Source organism: Lithobates pipiens, unplaced genomic scaffold (assembly GCF_037356315.1).
Source record: "Lithobates pipiens isolate NorthernLeopardFrog02 unplaced genomic scaffold, aLitPip1_a1.2 Scaffold_27, whole genome shotgun sequence".
NCBI lineage: Eukaryota > Metazoa > Chordata > Amphibia > Anura > Ranidae > Lithobates > Lithobates pipiens.
In genome coordinates, this window is record NW_027507788.1 from 23508747 (window position 1) to 23529661 (window position 20915).

Here is a 20915-nt window from a genome sequence, read left to right on the forward strand (position 1 = left end):
ACATCAGATGCCCCCGTCACTTCAGAGCACACCCTTGCATCAGAGGCCCCATATACATGCATCCCACCATCCCATCAGAGTCCCCTCATCACAACAAAGCCTCCCCAGCACAGACCCCCCCCCCCTTCATGCAGTCCCCTCTTCACATTAAAGTCTTTATTTTCAGCCCAAGCAGCACGACAGAGGGTGAGAAGTGGGGAGTTCTTGAGGAGGAACATATCTTCTCCTGAACACGGGGGGGGGGGGGGGGGGTAGTCCTGTATCCTGCCTGCCCTGGATCAGTCATGTGTTGCTATGGTCTGGGTTGCCATCATCATGCTGGCACACAGCCTGCCCGTACCATAGCAACTTGCGACGCTGATACAGAGAAGACTGGGTCCCATGATTGCGGCAGCCCAGGTTGAAAAACACTGATTTGGCTCGGAGAAGGGAGGTTTGGGGGTAAAAATTGTCTTCTAGTCTCAGGCTGCATTCACACCTGAGCGTAGCGTTTTCTGCAGCGATTTGCAACGTTTTTTACCGCGATTGTGCAGGGCAAAAGGTCACCAATGTTAAAAGAAGAAAAACGCCCAAATCAGCCCGATTCGCACAACAAAAAAGGGTCCGGAACTTGTTTGAGCTTCAGGCGTTCGGCTTCAGGCGACTTTTGCCCTCCAGCGTTTTGTAGCTTCAGGCGTCAAGCTACAAAACGCTCAGGTGTGAATGGGGTCTAAATTACTATCTACTTCGCTTTCCAAACAATAAAGAACCTGTATATAGCCTACAGCTAGAATCCACCGGTCTCAATAGGGGCACTGGAAATACTTAGAAAACATTTTTTGACAAGGCCAGGTTCACATTAAAATACTGGGAGCTTTTGGCTGCCAAAAATATTGTGATGTTCTTTCTATGAGCTGCCTATTAAACAGATATAAATCCATGAAAAAGAGAGCACCTACCTGCCAGGCTAGAAGTGACAGTAGTCCAGTAAGTCTTACCTGCACAGGTGTTGTCCAGCTTTCTCTGCACAGGTAGGATCGATAGGTTGGAACTCGTGCCGGACATCTCCTTCGCCTTTTTCATTACAGACTGGCGAATCTCACTCACCAGGTTGCGACCTGGGAATAGGTTAAGTTGGCTCAGAATATTGTTAATGCTTTCAGCTACCTCATAGACAGGTGCCTCCTGTATTTCTTCAAGAAAAGCGCCACTCCTGCTATCTGACAATGTGCTCTGCAGTTGGCTGCCACTGCCTTGGATGCACGATGTTAAGCTTTCCTTGTCTACAGCTTGGGGTAAATTGGACTCAGTCTGAGAGACCTGGGTCTTCATTTCTACAACTTCTAATGTTCTAGAACCCAGGTTGTCTGAGCTTTTCTGGTTTAAAGGAAGTTCCTCTTGATCCTTCACCTCCAGTGTTGGAATAAGGCCAGCATCCAGCTCCATGTTGCCTACTGGTGTCCTTCTCTCTGACTGATTGGTGGCAGTGCCAGTGTCTGTCTTAGCTGCATCTACCTCTGGTGTCTCTCTTACAAGCCTCTCAATGTTGACAGACTTCACCTCATGATCAAATATCCCCTGGTGCTGGGTCAGGCGACCTTGAGTTATAAAGACTTGCTTTGACATCAACGACTTTATTCCTGAAGAAAGTTGAGTTGCTGTTTTTGGACCATGTGAATTAGAAGACCTGTCAAGTCCACGTGGACAGTCCTGAAGCCACCCCTTCTTCTGAAATGTCTCTTTGTGCATCTTAAATTTAATACTGTTGCGTTCTTTCTTGGTCTTCCTCCTTCTTGCTTTTATCACTGTGTTCGTGATGCTTTTGCAGAGATTTTCCTGATCTTTAGAATTGAGTTTTGACTTTAACCCGGCCAAGCTGGGAATTGGTCCTTTATCCTTTAGCGATGGCAGACAGCTGTTCTCACGATCCATTATGGCAAATATTGACTCAGGACATCACCTAAGGCCAACAATTAGGAAATAAAGAGTTACAGTATTAACAGATGACCAACTATACATGGATGGAAAACAATCCATGAGCCAAAGCCCCCAAAAAATTACGTTTATTGCTGTAAGTTGAAATGTGCCCTATATGGCTAAAAGATTTTGGACTCCTCAACCTCACATCAGTTAATTGACATCCAATTCAAAAACCATGGACATTATTATACAGTGCCTTGAAAAAGTATTCATACCCCCTGAAAATTTCCAAATTTTGTCATGTTACAACCAGTGCCGTCTTTAACCACTTCAATACCGGGCACTTAAACACCTTCCTGCCCAGACCAATTTTGAGCTTTCAGCACTGTCGCACTTTGAATGACAATTGCGCGGTCATGCTACACTGTACCCAAATGAAATTTTTATCATTTTTTTCCCACAAATAGAGCTTTCTTTTGGTGGTATTTGATCACCTCTGCGGTTTTTATTTTTTGTGCTACAAATAAAAAAATACCGAAAATTTTAAAAAAAAATGTTTTTTTTTGTTTCAGTTTCAAAACTTTGTAAATAAGTACGTTTTCTCCTTCACGGATGGGCACTGATGGGGCTACACTGATGGGCACTGATAAGGCGGCACTGATGGGCACCAATGAAGTGGCACTGATGAGGTGGCATTGATGGACACTGATAGGCGGCACTGATAGGCGACACTGATAGGCGACACGGATGGGCGACACGGATGGACACTGATAGGTGGCACAAATTGGCACTGATAGCTGGCACGGATTGGCATGGATGGACGGCACAGATGGGCATGGGTAGGCGGCACAGATGGGCATGGGTGGGCACTGATAGGCGGCACAGGTGGGCACTGATAGGCGGCACAGGTGGGCACTCATTAGCGGCACAGGTGGGCACTCATTAGCAGCACAGGTGGGCACTCATTAGCAGCACAGGTGTTATAATGTACTAATGGATGCCAATCAGTGCCAAACAATAATGCATGCCAATCAGTGATGTCCATTGTGGGCACTGATTGCCATCCATTATGGGCACTGATTGCCATCCATTGTGCCTGACTGGCATCACTGGTGGTCTAGGGAGGATTACCTCTGCTGGGCATCCCTGGTGGTCTGGTGGCGTCCCTGGTGGTCCAGTGTGGGCATCCTTGGGGGGGCTGTGCTGATAATCGATCAGCACAGACCCCCTCTGTCAGAGGAGCAGCCGATCGGCTCTCCTCTACTCGCGTCTGACAGACGCGAGTGAGGAAAAGTCGATCACCGGCTCTTCCCATTTACCGAGATCGTAGTTGCCGGGTGTCAGGCTGACACCCCGCAACAACGATCGCCGCGATGCGTGCCCCCGGGGGTGCGCAGCGGCTCATAATCCCGAGGACGTCATATGACGTCCGGTCAGGATTATGAAACCACTTTGCCGCCGTCTATTTGTAATAGGGCGGGCGGCAAGTGGTTAATATTGATTGGATCCCGGGCAAATTTTTTTTTGGGGGGCCGCTCCCATGCAATTTCACTCTCCACCTGCTCTGAGACATACAATAAATAGAAGCTGGACTTAAAATCAGTTTACTGTATCAGATCAGGCAGCAATTGTGATTGGTTACCAGAGGTTACAGCATATCATTACTGCTTACTGACTGGTTGCTAGAAGTTACAGCACACATTACGGCTCACTGATTAGCTGCTAGAGGTTACAGCAAATGATTTCTGCTTGTTAATTAGTTGCTAGAGATTACTGTACAGCAGGGGTCTCCAAACTTTTCAAACAAAGGGCCACTTTATTGTCCTTCAGACTTTAGGAGGGCCGGATTGTCGCCAGCAGAGGCAGAACATATCACTGGCCAAGCATCATTAAGAAAAAATATGGCCTCAGGGTTGGTGGTTAATAGGAGGAGGAGTATACCCCTTATTAGTAGGAGGAATAGTATCCCATCATTGGTATTGGTGGAATTGGTGCCCCATTGTTGGTGTCAGTGGGAGAAATAGTGGGTTATATCAGTGGAAGGAATTGTGCCCCAAGGGCCGGATAAAGGCTAGCAAAGGGCCACATCTGGCCCTCGGGCCACAGTTTGGAGACCCCCTGCTGTACAGTAATACTGCTCACTGATTGCTAGAGGTTACAGCACATCATCTCCTCACTGCAGGGAAGCATGATATACATATAAATGCCACCTTTATTTACATATCAATGCAGCTGGCCACAGCTATTTGCTTAGTAATGCCGCTGCTATTTACATATGAATGTCAGTTATTTACATGTAAACACAGGGTCTGCAGGTGAGTCATCTGTACACAACAACAGGGCTAAAACTTCAAGGGACAAGGAAATTTAAACTAGGATAGTTGGCAAGTATGAGGCAGCTACTTTGGGCCCCACAACAATGACAGGGCCCAGGGCAGCTGCCCCTTTAGCCCTGCATTAAAGACGGCCCTGGTTACAACCAAAAACGTAAATTTATTTTATTGCGATTTTATGTGATAGGCCAACATAAAGTGGCACATAATTGTAAAGTGGAAGGAAAATGATAAATGGTTTTCAATTTTTTTTTTACAAATAAATATGTGAAAAGTGTGGCGTGCATTTGTATTCAGCCCCCTTTACTCTGATACCCCTAACTAAAATCTAGTGGAAGCAATTGCCTTTAGAAATCACCTAATTAGTGAACAGAGTCCACCTGTGTGTAATTTAATTTCAGTATAAATACAGCTGTTCTGTGAAGCCATCAGAGGTTGTTGGAGAACCTTAGTGAACATACAGCATCACGAAAGGCCAAGGAATACACCAGACAGGTCAGGAATAAAGTTGTGGAGAAGTTTAATGCAGGGTTAGGTTAAACTGACAGGCTGGGCAAGGAGAGCATTTATCAGAGAAGCAGCCAAGAGGCCCATGGTAACTCTGGAGGAGCTGCAGAGATCCAAAGCTCAGGTGGGAGAATCTGTCCACAGTTTGTGAGAAGCCATGTGGGGGACACAGCAAACATTTGGAAGAAGGTGCTCTGGTCAGATGAAGCCAAAAGTAAATGTTTTGGTAAAACAGAAAAAGCGCTATGTGTGGCAAAAAACTAACAGCGCACATCAGCCTGAACACCCCATCCCCACCGTGAAACATGGTGGTACAACGTCATATTGTGGGGTTGCTTTTCTCGGTTTATGGTGCAGCATTCCTGGCGGTAGAATAGTCTCACATCTGGCTCTCATGAGGGATCTGAGCAGTAGCAAAACTGTGTGAGCGCCGACCCCCCCGAGGTTGTGTACGAGCATCCTCGCCTCTCTCCATGGGGAGGTAGTCTGACAGGGAGCCACAGCCTGTCGCCCCATTTTTATCCAGTTTGGTACGGCATCCAGCCATGTCTGGTTTGCCGGCCCTCTCTATGGCTTAGTGGATAGTTAGGAGGGTATCCCCGACTATCAATCTCCCTGTGTGCGCTAACACAAAGTGCGCTATGTTTGTTCTGGGTGGGGTGTTTACAGGAAGCATTTACAGTAATATTTCCAGGGTCCCCATAGGGCGCCAGGCTGGGGGTTGTAAAATGTTGTCAGGGTTCTGAAGCTGTGTGGTGCTCTAAGGGTCTGCAGGGCAGTCATTCCGCATTGTTTATTGGGAGAGAGCCAATGCTTCTCTGGCATTAGGTGTGACAGGTATTACTGGAGTCTCCCGTTCCTTGCTGTGGGGTAGTAGTGGTATTATTATTTCAGGGCCTCCGGAGGCTGTGGGCAAAATGTTTGCGGTGAGCTGCAGCTCCATTTCAATATGGAGGGTGGTCTCTTCTAGGCCTGGTGTGGGAAGTGGGGGTAGGAGAGCTCGGTTTATCGACCCTTTGCCCATCAAGATATGGGCCAAAGCTGGGGGCCAGGTCCGGTGTTTAACTGTTGGGTACCGATCACAGTGGGTCTGGTGGGGGGGTGATGATCAGTTATGGGTGGCCCAGGGCCTACTCACGTGGTGCGCCCCCTGAGGTGGACCGGTGTCTCCGTCTGCTCCTCTGCTGGTGGGGAGGCAAAGGTCTGCGAAAGGTGGATATGCCTGATCTGCCGGTTGGACGCGGAAAGATCTGAAGCCAGTCCAGTACCGGCATCGGGTCTGTTTCTAGGAAGCAGAAGAGAGCCGGGAGGTCTGCAGAGTAAAAGCGTTTGTGTCTCTGCGGAATGTCACCAACAGGGGATATCTCCAGCAGTACGTGACCCCCTTTTCGGTTGGCCAAGTCGAGGAGGGTTCTCAGAAGAGCCCTCCGTTTCAGAGTTGCCCTGGACAGGTCTGAGAGAATCCTGATTTGTGAGCCCTCTGCTGCTATGTCTCTGTGGTCCCAGGCTCATCATAGGATATTCTCCTTCTGGGTGTAAAGATAGAGTCTGCATACTACATAGCGGGGCCTGCTTGGGTCCTCTGATCTGGGGCCCAAGGCTCTGTGCACCCTTGCCAATGCGACCTCAGCCTCCGGGTCATCAAGTATGGTATGGAAGATTTCTCTCACTGTCTCCCCGATGTTCTCTGAGTCGGTTCCCTGTGGCTCCGGTCCTCGATGTCCTCCAGGTGGAGCTGAAACGCTATGGCGGTGTCATGGTGCTGGTCATGGGATTGCTCCAGTGCTGTCATGATGTGACCGATGCCTCTCCCATTGTCATCCATTCTGCCAGATTAGAGACCTCTCCTCCCACCTCCTGTATGTCTCGTCTGTGTGTTTCTTCCAGATGGAGAATGAGGGCCTCAATAGCCAACCGGGTGAGGAGGGCTTCCAATAATGCCCTAATGTCCTGGTCCAGTGTGGGGCTTTGTGGAGCCGCCATTCTGGCTCCGGGGGAGATCTCCTGTAGATGCTTGAAATAGTGGTGGATTTTGCCTGGGGTCTTGCTGGAGGGGCCCCCCCTGTTGTTGCTCTAGTCCTGATCTTTTTGGCTGAGTGCATACCAGTTTAAATCGTGTTTTACTGGGATGTGAGGGTTGAGGCCGGGAGCTCAAAGAAAAAGCAGCTTCACTCAGCCATGTCCAAATGACGCCCACTGGGGTTGCTTTTCTTCAGCAGGGATGTTGAAGCTGGTCAGAGTTGATGGGAAGATGGATGTAGCCGAATACAGGGCAATCTTAGAAGAAAACCTGTTAGAGTCTGCAAAAGATTTGAGACTGGGGCGGAGGTTCACCTTCCAGCAGGAGAATGACCCTAAACATACAGTCAGAGCTACAATGGAATGGTTTAGATCAAAGCATATACATGTGTTAGAATGGCCCAGTCAAAGTCCAGACCTAAATCCAATTGAGATTCTGTGCAAAGACTTGAAAATTGCCGTTCATAGATGCTCTCCATCCAATCTGACAGCTGGTCAGCTTGAGCTATTTTTGCAAAGAAGAGTGGGAAAAAATTACACTCTCTAGATATGCCAAGCTGGTAGAGACATCCCCAAAAGACTTGCAGCTGTAACTGCAGCAAAAGAGGGTGGTGATGTGAATGCCCAATGTATTTGTAAAGCACTGTACAAATTGACGGCGCTATACAAGTACCTGAAATAAATATAGGTGATTCTACAAAGTATTGACTCGGGGGGCTGAATACAAATGCACGCATTGGCAAGATATTTATTTGTAAAACCTTTTGAAAACCATTTATCATTTTCCTTCCACTTCACAATTTTTTGCCACTTTGTATTGGTCTATCACATCAAATCCCAATAAAATAAAAATACATTTACGTTTCTGGTTGCAACATGAAAATTTCAAGTGGTATAAATACTTTTTCAAGGAACTGTAGAGCCCCTTTGTTCTATAACATGGTCCATTCTTCTGCAGAGGCTTTCCAAGAAATTATGGAGTATCTGTCCATTCAGATACCGATGTTGGATGATAAGAGCTAGCTCGGAATTGGCATAATGGGGGTATTATTAGTATAAAATATATAATGGGGGGTATTATTGTACACAGTATATAATGGGGGGGTATTATTAGTATAAACACAGTATATAATGGGGGGTATTATTAGTATAAAATATATAATGGGTACTAATAATATACATTATATACTGTGTTTATACTAATAATACCCCCCCATTATATACTGTGTACTAATAATACCCCCCATTATATATTTTATACTAATAATACCCCCCCATTATATATTTTATACTAATGATACCCCCCATTATATACTGTGTTTATACTAATAATACCCCCCCATTATATACTGTGTACTAATACCCCCCCCATTATATACTGTGTTTATACTAATAATACCCCCCCATTATATATTTTATACTAATAATACCCCCCATTATATATTTTATAGTTATACTAATAATACCCCCCATTATATATTTTATACTAATAATACCCCCCATTATATACTGTGTTTATACTAATAATACCCCCCCATTATATACTGTGTACTAATACCCCCCATTATATACTGTGTTTATACTAATAATACCCCCCCATTATATATTTTATACTAATAATATACATTATATACTGTGTTTATACTAATAATACCCCCCCATTATATACTGTGTACTAATAATACCCCCCATTATATATTTTATACTAATAATACCCCCCCATTATATATTTTATACTAATAATACCCCCCATTATATACTGTGTTTATACTAATAATACCCCCCCATTATATACTGTGTACTAATAATATACATTATATACTGTGTTTATACTAATAATACCCCCCCATTATATATTTTATACTAATAATATATATTATATACTGTGTTTATACTAATAATACCCCCCCATTATATACTGTGTACTAATAATATACATTATATACTGTGTTTATACTAATAATACCCCCCCATTATATATTTTATACTAATAATATATATTATATACTGTGTTTATACTAATAATACCCCCCCATTATATACTGTGTACTAATAATACCCCCCATTATATATTTTATACTAATAATACCCCCCCATTATATATTTTATACTAATACCCCCCATTATATACTGTGTTTATACTAATAATACCCCCCCACGAGCATATCGGGATCGCGCGGCTGCGTGGGCACGAGCGTGCGCCATCCCGCTCCTTCTGAAGGACGTTCCTGAACGTCCTATCAGAAGTAGACGGCTCCCACCCGGCCGTATATGTGCATTGGCCGGTTGGGAAGTGGTTAAGTAGTACGTTTTTTGTCCGAAAAAAATCGTAAGAGCGAGACTACGCATGCTCAGAAACCAAAAAAAAAACATACAAAACAATTTAACACGTTACATCATTTCTGAAGTTGAATTCAGTCGTATGGGAATTTTCGTATGTTGAGTAACCTCTTCACTTTTGATATGAGACTAGCATGCAACAAAAAATGAAGGATAATTTGTCCGATAATCTGATAGTGTGTACCCAGCTTTGGACTGGGATGTGTAAAGGCCAGACGCCCCAATTTGGGCAATATGTAGGTCTAAGTGTTAACTGCTTCAGATCTGCGCTATAGCCGAATGACGGCTACAGCATGCATCTGCTTTGCCGGGAGTTCGTCTATTGACGTCCTCCCCTTTGCAGGCTCGCCACGCCCCTCTGAAGAGCGCACACGCTGTGATCACCTGAGTTAATGAGACTCAGGTAATCACAGTTCCGAGTAAGGGGTCGATCCCAGCCCCTTACCATGTGATCAGCCGTCAGCCAATGACAGCTGATCATGTGATGTAACCAGATCGGTAATCGTTTTTATTTTCTTCTCACGCTGACAGCATGAGGAGAAAAAAAAGCCGATCATCAGCTTCTGTTTGAAGATACATTGGTCCTAAAGCCTCATATGTGCCCACCAGTACCGCCAGCTAGTGCCATAAATCAGTGCCCACAGTGCCACGAATCAGGGCCCTGAGTACGTAAGTGCCAGCAATCAGTGCCCACAAGTGCCACCTATCAATGCCCACCAGTGGGGCTAATCAGTGCTTCCTCAGTGTCCCCTACCAGTGCCCATCACTGAAACTCATCAGTGCCCATCACTGCCACCCATCAGTGCCACCTATTAGTGCCCTTCAGTGCCACCTATCAATGCCCTTTAGTGCCACCCATCAGTGCCACCTCTAAGTGCTCCGCCTCTCTGCCCCCTCCCCCTGGATCACACTGCTGCCTTATACACACAATGCTCTGCCTTTCTGCCACCCTCCCCCTGTATCACACTGCTGCTAACACACAATGCTCCGTCTCTCTGCCCCCCTCCCCCTGGATCACACTGCTGCCTTATACACACAATGCTCCGCCTCTCTGCCCCCCTGCCCCTGGATAACACTGCTGCCTTATACACACAATGCTCCGCCTCTCTCCTCCTGGATCACACTGCTGCCTTATACACACAATGCTCTGTCTCTCTACCCCCCTCCCCCGGATCACACTGCTGCCTTATACACACAATGCCCCCCTCCCCTTGGATCATACTTCTGCCTTTTACACACAATGCTCTGCCTCTCTGCTCCCCCTCCCCTATATCACACTGCTGCCTTATACACACAATGCTCCGCCTCTTTGCCCCCTCCCCCTGGATCACACTGCTGCCTTATACACACAAAGCTCTGCCTCTCTGCCCCCCTCCCCCTGGATCACACTGCTGCCTTATACACACAATGCTCCGCCTCTCTGCCCCCCTCACCCTGGATCACACTGCTGCCTTATATAGTCGTATGGGAATTATAATGGGGGGTATTAGTATAAAATATATAATGGGGGGGTATTATTAGTATAAAATATATAATGGGGGGTATTATTAGTACACAGTATATAATGGGGGGGTATTATTAGTATAAACACAGTATATAATGTATATTATTAGTATAAAATATATAATGGGGGGGTATTATTAGTATAAAAATATATAATGGGGGGGTATTATTAGTATAACTATAAAATATATAATGGGGGGTATTATTAGTACACAGTATATAATGGGGGGGTATTATTAGTATAAACACAGTATATAATGTATATTATTAGTACCCATTATATATTTTATACTAATAATACCCCCCATAATAATAATATAATGGGTACTAATAATATACATTATATACTGTGTTTATACTAATAATACCCCCCCATTATATACTGTGTAATAATAATACCCCCCATTATATATTTTATAGTTATACTAATAATACCCCCCCATTATATATTTTATACTAATAATACCCCCCCATTATATACTGTGTTTATACTAATAATACCCCCCCATTATATACTGTGTACTAATACCCCCCATTATATACTGTGTTTATACTAATAATACCCCCCCATTATATATTTTATACTAATAATATACATACAAAGCTCTGCCTCTCTGCCCCCCTCCCCCTGGATCACACTGCTACCTTATACACACAATGCTCGGCCTCTCTGCCCCCCTCACCCTGGATCACACTGCTGCCTTATACACACAATGCTCTGCCTCTCTGCCCCCTCCCCCTTGATCACACTGCTGCCTTATACACACAATGCTCCGCCTATCTGCCCCCGACTCCTGGATCACACTGCTGCCTTACACACACAATGCTCCACCTCTCTCCTCCGGGATCACACTGCTGCCTTATACACACAATGCTCCGCCTCTCAACCCCCCCTCCCCCTGGATCACACTGCTGCCTTATACACACAATGCTCGGCCTCTCTGCCCCCCTCCCCCTGGATCACACTGCTGCCTTATACACAAAATGCTCTGTTTCTCCACCCCCCCCCCCCCGATCACACTACTGCCTTATACACACAATTCTCTGGCTCTCTGCCCCCTCCCCCTGGATCACACTGCTGCCTTATACACACAATGCTCCGCCTTTCTGCCACCCTCCCCCTGTATCACACTGCTGCTAACACACAATGCTCCGCATCTCTGCCCCCCTCCCCCTGGATCACACTGCTGCCTTATACACACAATGCTCCGCCTCTCTGCCCCCCTGCCCCTGGATAACACTGCTGCCTTATACATACAATGCTCCGCCTCTCTCCTCCTGGATCACACTGCTGTCTTATACACACAATGCTCTGTCTCTCTACCCCCCTCCCCCGGATCACACTGCTGCCTTATACACACAATGCTCCTCCTCTCTGCCCCCCTCCCCTTGGATCATACTTCTGCCTTTTACACACAATGCTCTGCCTCTCTGCTCCCCCTCCCCTATATCACACTGCTGCCTTATACACACAATGCTCCGCCTCTTTGCCCCCTCCCCCTGGATCACACTGCTGCCTTATACACACAAAGCTCTGCCTCTCTGCCCCCCTCCCCCTGGATCACACTGCTGCCTTATACACACAATGCTCCGCCTCTCTGCCCCCCTCACCCTGGATCACACTGCTGTCTTATACACACAATGCTCTGCCTCTCTGCCCCTCCCCCTGGATCACACTGCTGCCTTATACACACAATGCTCCGCCTATCTGCCCCCTCCTCCTGGATCACACTGCTGCCTTATACACACAATGCTCCGCCTCTCTGCCCCCCTCACCCTGGATCACACTGCTGCCTTATACACACAATGCTCCGCCTCTCTGCCCCCCTGCCCCTGGATAACACTGCTGCCTTATACACACAATGCTCCGCCTCTCTCCTCCTGGATCACACTGCTGCCTTATACACACAATGCTCTGTGTCTCTACCCCCCTCCCCCGGATCACACTGCTGCCTTATACACACAATGCTCCGCCTTTCTGCCACCCTCCCCCTGTATCACACTGCTGCTAACACACAATGCTCCGCCTCTCTGCCCCCCTCCCCCTGGATCACACTGCTGCCTTATACACACAATGCTCCGCCTCTCTGCCACCCTGCCCCTGGATAACACTGCTGCCTTATACACACAATGCTCGGCCTCTCTCCTCCTGGATCACACTGCTGCCTTATACACACAATGCTCCTCCTCTCTGCCCCCCTCCCCTTGGATCATACTTCTGCCTTTTACACACAATGCTCTGCCTCTCTGCTCCCCCTCCCCCTGGATCACACTGCTGCCTTATACACACAAAGCTCTGCCTCTCTGCCCCCCTCCCCCTGGATCACACTGCTACCTTATACACACAATGCTCCGCCTCTCTGCCCCCCTCACCCTGGATCACACTGCTGCCTTATCCACACAATGCTCTACCTCTCTGCCCCCTCCCCCTGGATCACACTGCTGCCTTATACACACAATGCTCCGCCTATCTGCCCCCTCCTCCTGGATCACACTGCTGCCTTACACACACAATGCTCCACCTCTCTCCTCCTGGATCACACTGCTGCCTTATACACACAATGCTCCGCCTCTCTGCCCCCCTCCCCCTGGATCACACTGCTGCCTTATACACACAATTCTCCACCTCTCTCCCCCTGGATCACACTGCTTTCTTTTACACACAATGCTCCGCCTCTCTACCCCCCCTCCCCCTGGATCACACTGCTGCCTTATACACACAATGCTCGGCCTTTCTGGCCCCCTCCCCCTGGATCACACTGCTGCCTTATACACACAATGCTCTGTTTCTCCACCCCCCCCCCCGATCACACTACTGCCTTATACACACAATTCTCTGGCTCTCTGCTCCCTCCCCCTGGATCACACTGCTGCCTTATACACACAATGCTCTGTTTCTCCACCCCCCCCCCCCCGATCACACTGCTGCCTTATACACACAATGCTCCGTCTCTTTGCCCCCTCCCTCTGGATCACACTGCTGCCTTATACACACAATGCTCCGCCTCTCTGCCCCCCTCACCCTGGATCACACTGCTGCCTTATACACACAATGCTCTGCCTCTCTGCACCCTCCCCCTGGATCACACTGCTGCCTTATACACACAATGCTCCGCCTATCTGCCCCCCTCCCCCTGGATCACACTGCTGCCTTATACACACAATGCTCCGCCTCTCTGCCCCCCTCACCCTGGATCACACTGCTGCCTTATACACACAATGCTCTGCCTCTCTGCACCCTCCTCCTGGATCACACTGCTGCCTTACACACACAATGCTCCACCTCTCTCCTCCTGGATCACACTGCTGCCTTATACACACAATGCTCCGCCTCTCTGCCCCCCTCCCCCTGGATCACACTGCTGCCTTATACACACAATTCTCCGCCTCTCTCCCCCTGGATCACACTGCTTTCTTTTACACACAATGCTCCGCCTCTCTACCCCCCCTCCCCCTGGATCACACTGCTGCCTTATACACACAATGCTCCGCCTCTCTGCCCCCCTCCCCCTGGATCACACTGCTGCCTTATACACACAATGCTCCGCCTTTCTGCCACCCTCCCCCTGTATCACACTGCTGCTAACACACAATGCTCCGCCTCTCTGCCCCCCTCCCCCTGGATCACACTGCTGCCTTATACACACAATGCTCCGCCTCTCTGCCCCCGGATAACACTGCTGCCTTATACACACAATGCTCCGCCTCTCTCCTCCTGGATCACACTGCTGCCTTATACACACAATGCTCTGTCTCTCTACCCCCCTCCCCCGGATCACACTGCTGCCTTATACACACAATGCTCCGCCTTTCTGCCACCCTCCCCCTGTATCACACTGCTGCTAACACACAATGCTCCGCCTCTCTGCCCCCCTCCCCTTGGATCACACTGCTGCCTTATACACACAATGCTCCGCCTCTCTGCCCCCCTGCCCCTGGATAACACTGCTGCCTTATACACACAATGCTCGGCCTCTCTCCTCCTGGATCACACTGCTGCCTTATACACACAATGCTCCACCTTGCTGCCACCCTCCCCCTGTATCACACTGCTGCTAACACACAATGCTCCGCCTCTCTGCCCCCCTCCCCCTGGATCACACTGCTGCCTTATACACACAATGCTCCGCCTCTCTGCCCCCCTGCCCCTGGATAACACTGCTGCCTTATACATACAATGCTCCGCCTCTCTGCCCCCCTTCCCCTGGATCACACTGCTGCCTTATACACACAATGCTCTGTTTCTCCACCCCCCCCGACCACACTACTGCCTTATACACACAATTCTCTGGCTCTCTGCCCCCTCCCCCTGGATCACACCGCTGTCTTATACACACAATGCTCTGGCTCTCTACCCAGCAACAACAGACCCCCACACAAAAATAGATCCCACCAGTGACAATAGATCCCCCGCCATCAACAATAGACCTACCCAGCAACAATAGATCCCCACTAACGACAATAGATCTCCCCGCTAGCAACGATACACCTACCTAGCAACAACAGAGCCCCATACAAAAATAGATCCCCCAGCAGCCAGTATCAATAGACCCTTCAGCACCCCTTGCCATAGCATACATTCAGTACTGAAGGTGCCTGAACTGTGCCCCCCCCCCCCCGAAAATCAAGCCTTGGTTTTAGGCTTCCCATTAACTTCAATTTTCATTTAGAAAATTGCGCCGCAACAAACCACACAGTACCAGGCGTTTTGGAGGCTGCAAACACGTCCGTGTTTGCCAGATGTGTGCGGGTGCCATTAGAAATGATTGACCGCTGTGAGCATCAGGAGGAGGCAACGTTTTCGGCGTGGTGCAAGAAAAATTGCGCTTTCGCACAATTCCCATACCGCAGCCAATCAGAACAAGCCTTAACACTTGCCGTGGAGTGACCTGCATTCTGGATTGCTTTTCAGCGGGCATTTGAGGGACGGCAAGGAGCCGTTGTATCGCCTCCTGATTGAGCCCGGTAATGCTGCACCGCCCGTATGAAAGAGACCTTCGAAATTTTGAGATGGACCGGTGTCTCCGTCTGCTCCTCTGCTGGTGGAGAGGCAAAGGTCTGCGAAACGTGGATATGCCTGATCTGCCGGTTGGACGCAGAAGGATCTGAAGCCAGTCCAGTACCGGCATCGGGTCTGTTTCTAGGAAGCGGAAGAGAGCCGGGAGGTCTGCAGAGTAAAAGCATTTGTGTCTTTGATGAATGTCACTAACAGAGGATATCCCCAGCAGGACTTGACCCCCTTTCACCTGGCCAAGTTGAGGAGGGGTCTCAGGAGAGCCCTCCATTTCAGAGTTGCCCTGGACAGGTCTGGAAGGATTTGGAAGATTTGTGAGCCCTCTGCTGCTATGTCTCCGTGCTCCCAGGCTCATCATAGGATATTCTCCTTCTGGGTGTAAGGATGGAGTCTGCATACTACATAGCGGGGCCTGCTCGGGTCTTCTGATCTGGGGCCCAGGGCTCTGTGTACCCTGTCCAATGCGACCTCGGCCTCCGGGTCATCCAGTAAGGTCTGGAAGATTTCTCTCACTGTCTCCCGGATGTTCTCTGAGTCGGTTCCCTGTGGCTCCGGTCCTCGATGTCCTCCAGGTGGAGCTGAAGCTCTATGGCGGTGTCATGGTGCTGGTCTCGGGATTGCTCCAGTGCTGTCATCCGTCCCTCTAATGATGTGACCGATTCCTCTCCCATTGACACCCATTCTGCCAGATTAGAGACCTCTCCTCCCACCTCCTGTATGTCTTGTCTGTGTGTTTCTTCCAGACGGAGAATGAGGGCCTCAATATCCAACCGGGTGAGGAGGGCTTCCAATAATGCCCTAATGTCCTGGTCCAGTATGTAGTTATCGGGCGGTTGGGGAGAGGGCATCGTGTCCGGCTGAAGGTTCTGTGGAGTAGTTGGGGATCGTTCAGAGGAGGTGGGGGTATTATGTAATGGAGAGTGGGCGTCTTGGATTTGGGCCCTCTGTATAGCTACGCGTGTGGGGATTTGTGGCGCCGCCATTCTGGCTCCGGGGGAGATCACCTGTAGATGCTTGAAATAGTGGTGGATTTTGCCTGGGGTCTTGCTGGAGGGGGACCCCCCTGTTGTTGCTCTAGTCCTGATCTTTTTGGCTGAGTGCATACCGGTTTAATTTGTGTTTTACCGAGATGTGAGGGTTGAGGCCGGGAGCTCAAAGAAAAAGCAGCTTCACTCAGCCATGTCCAAATGACGCCCAGTGGGGTTGCTTTTCTTCAGCAGGGATGTTGAAGCTGGTCAGAGTTGATGGGAAGATGGATGTAGCCGAATACAGGGCAATCTTAGAAGAAAACCTGTTAGGCCGCGTACACACGGGCGGACTGTTCGCCCAACCTTGTCCGCTGAACAGTGTTTGGGCGGACAGTCCGCTCGTGTGTGGGCTTTCAGCGGACAGTTTCAGCGGACAGTTGGACGGACAAAGTCTTTCGGAAATTCCGAAAAACTGTCCGCTGAAACCTTGTTTAAGCGAACAGTCCGCCCGTGTGTAGGCCACTTTCGAAATGAGCAAACTGTTCCCGCTCGGAGGAAAGTCCGCCCATTTCGAGCGCGTGTGAAGGTAGGCGGGGCCCACGACGGAGACGTCGCGGGCTCCGCCGCCTGGAATGGACTTAAAGGGGAACCCCAACGCCGAAAAAAATCGGCGTGGGGGTCCCCCCAAGTCCACAACAGACCCTTGTCCGAGCACGCTACCCGGCCGGCCAGGAAAGGGGGGCGAGCGAGCGCGCCCCCCCTCCTGAGCCGTACCAGGCCGCGTGCCCTCAACATGGGGGGTGCCTTGGGGAAGGGGGGGGCGCGCGGCCCCCCCACCCCAAAGCACCTTGTCCCCATGTTGATGAGGACAAGGGCCTCTTCCCGACAACCCTGGCCGTTGGTTGTCGGGGTCTGCGGGCGGGGGGCTTATCGGAATCCGGGAGCCCCCTTTAAGAAGGGGGCCCCCGGATACCGGCCCCCCACCCTATGTGAATGAGTATGGGGTACAATGTACCCCTACCCATTCACCTGTAAAATAAAAGTACCCAAAAAAAAAAACACAACACACGAGAAAAAATATTTTATTGCACAGCTCCGGGGGTCTTCCGTCTTCGGGGGTCTTCTCGCCGGACTCCTCCGCTCTTTTGCAGGCGGTGGCCCGGTCTTCTGTCGCCGCTGCCTTCCGTTCTTCTGTCGCCGCCTTCGGTTCTTCTGCCGGGCCACCGCGCCTTCTTGTAGCTCTTTTACAGGCGGTGGCCCGGTCTTCTGTCGCCGCTGTCGCTGTCGCCGTCGCCGCCTTCCGTTCTTGTTCTTCTTCTTGTTCTTCTTCTCCAGGAGATGTTGACACGACGCTCTCTCCGGCCGGAATGCCAGAGCCGCCCTGCGCTGCCACTTATATAGTGACAATGGGGCGGTGTCACATGGTATATGTCACATGGGTTGGTCACATGGGTTGATGTCACATGGGGACTATGACATCGTAAGGGGGCGGGGTCACCATGTGACCAACCCATGTGACATATACCATGTGACACCGCCCCATTGTCACTATATTGTCACTCTGTGTACCCTGTCCAATGCGACCTCGGCCTCCGGGTCATCCAGTAAGGTCTGGAAGATTTCTCTCACTGTCTCCCGGATGTTCTCTGAGTCGGTTCCCTGTGGCTCCGGTCCTCGATGTCCTCCAGGTGGAGCTGAAGCTCTATGGCGGTGTCATGGTGCTGGTCTCGGGATTGCTCCAGTGCTGTCATCCGTCCCTCTAATGATGTGACCGATTCCTCTCCCATTGACACCCATTCTGCCAGATTAGAGACCTCTCCTCCCACCTCCTGTATGTCTTGTCTGTGTGTTTCTTCCAGACGGAGAATGAGGGCCTCAATATCCAACCGGGTGAGGAGGGCTTCCAATAATGCCCTAATGTCCTGGTCCAGTATGTAGTTATCGGGCGGTTGGGGAGAGGGCATCGTGTCCGGCTGAAGGTTCTGTGGAGTAGTTGGGGATCGTTCAGAGGAGGTGGGGGTATTATGTAATGGAGAGTGGGCGTCTTGGATTTGGGCCCTCTGTATAGCTACGCGTGTGGGGATTTGTGGCGCCGCCATTCTGGCTCCGGGGGAGATCACCTGTAGATGCTTGAAATAGTGGTGGATTTTGCCTGGGGTCTTGCTGGAGGGGGACCCCCCTGTTGTTGCTCTAGTCCTGATCTTTTTGGCTGAGTGCATACCGGTTTAATTTGTGTTTTACCGAGATGTGAGGGTTGAGGCCGGGAGCTCAAAGAAAAAGCAGCTTCACTCAGCCATGTCCAAATGACGCCCAGTGGGGTTGCTTTTCTTCAGCAGGGATGTTGAAGCTGGTCAGAGTTGATGGGAAGATGGATGTAGCCGAATACAGGGCAATCTTAGAAGAAAACCTGTTAGGCCGCGTACACACGGGCGGACTGTTCGCCCAACCTTGTCCGCTGAACAGTGTTTGGGTGGACAGTCCGCTCGTGTGTGGGCTTTCAGCGGACAGTTTCAGCGGACAGTTGGACGGACAAAGTCTTTCGGAAAATCCGAAAAACTGTCCGCTGAAACCTTGTTTAAGCGAACAGTCCGCCCGTGTGTAGGCCACTTTCGAAATGAGCAAACTGTTCCCGCTCGGAGGAAAGTCCGCCCATTTCGAGCGCGTGTGAAGGTAGGCGGGGCCCACGACGGAGACGTCGCGGGCTCCGCCGCCTGGAATGGACTTACAGGGGAACCCCAACGCCGAAAAAAATCGGCGTGGGGGTCCCCCCAAGTCCACAACAGACCCTTGTCCGAGCACGCTACCCGGCCGGCCAGGAAAGGGGGGCGAGCGAGCGCGCCCCCCCTCCTGAGCCGTACCAGGCCGCGTGCCCTCAACATGGGGGGTGCCTTGGGGAAGGGGGGGGCGCGCGGCCCCCCACCCCAAAGCACCTTGTCCCCATGTTGATGAGGACAAGGGCCTCTTCCCAACAACCCTGGCCGTTGGTTGTCGGGGTCTGCGGGCGGGGGGCTTATCGGAATCCGGGAGCCCCCTTTAAGAAGGGGGCCCCCGGATACCGGCCCCCCACCCTATGTGAATGAGTATGGGGTACAATGTACCCCTACCCATTCACCTGTAAAATAAAAGTACCCAAAAAAAAAAACACAACACACGAGAAAAAATATTTTATTGCACAGCTCCGGGGGTCTTCCGTCTTCGGGGGTCTTCTCGCCGGACTCCTCCGCTCTTTTGCAGGCGGTGGCCCGGTCTTCTGTCGCCGCTGCCTTCCGTTCTTCTGTCGCCGCCTTCGGTTCTTCTGCCGGGCCACCGCGCCTTCTTGTAGCTCTTTTACAGGCGGTGGCCCGGTCTTCTGTCGCCGCTGTCGCTGTCGCCGTCGCCGCCTTCCGTTCTTGTTCTTCTTCTTGTTCTTCTTCTCCAGGAGATGTTGACACGACGCTCTCTCCGGCCGGAATGCCAGAGCCGCCCTGCGCTGCCACTTATATAGTGACAATGGGGCGGTGTCACATGGTATATGTCACATGGGTTGGTCACATGGGTTGATGTCACATGGGGACTATGACATCGTAAGGGGGCGGGGTCACCATGTGACCAACCCATGTGACATATACCATGTGACACCGCCCCATTGTCACTATATAAGTGACCGCACAGCGCGGCTCTGGCATTCCGGCCGGAGAAAGCGACGTGTCAACATCTCTTGGAGAAGAAGAAGAACAAGAAGAAGAACAAGAACGGAAGGCGGCGACGGCGACAGCGACAGCGGCGACAGAAGACCGGGCCACCGCCTGTAAAAGAGCTACAAGAAGGCGCGGTGGCCCGGCAGAAGAACCGAAGGCGGCGACAGAAGAACGGAAGGCAGCGGCGACAGAAGACCGGGCCACCGCCTGCAAAAGAGCTACAAGAAGGCGCGGTGGCCCGGCAGAAGAACCGAAGAGGGGGACAAGACCCCCGAAGTCGGGAGAAGAGGCCGGCGGCGAGGAAGAAAGCCGGACTCCTCGGCTAGTAAAAGAGCTACAAGAAGATAGCGGAGGAGTCCGGCGAGAAGACCCCCGAAGACGGAAGACCCCCGGAGCTGTGCAATAAAATATTTTTTCTCGTGTGTTGTGTTTTTTTTTTGGGGTACTTTTATTTTACAGGTGAATGGGTAGGGGTACATTGTACCCCATACTCATTCACATAGGGTGGGGGGCCGGTATCCGGGGGCCCCCTTCTTAAAGGGGGCTCCCGGATTCCGATAAGCCCCCCGCCCGCAGACCCCGACAACCAACGGCCAGGGTTGTCGGGAAGAGGCCCTTGTCCTCATCAACATGGGGACAAGGTGCTTTGGGGTGG

General features: G+C 50.4%; 1 protein-coding gene across 1 annotated transcript in view; it reads right to left on the minus strand.

Annotated features, from left to right (window-relative positions):
* PRR19 (proline rich 19) overlaps positions 1-20915 on the minus strand; it is a 106218-nt gene that overhangs the window by 39965 nt on the left and 45338 nt on the right. The window contains exon 2 of the mRNA XM_077456622.1: positions 978-1939. Within this exon, the coding sequence (XP_077312748.1) occupies positions 978-1911 (934 nt within the window). The 5' untranslated portion in view covers positions 1912-1939. The remainder of the gene's footprint in view (positions 1-977; positions 1940-20915) is intronic.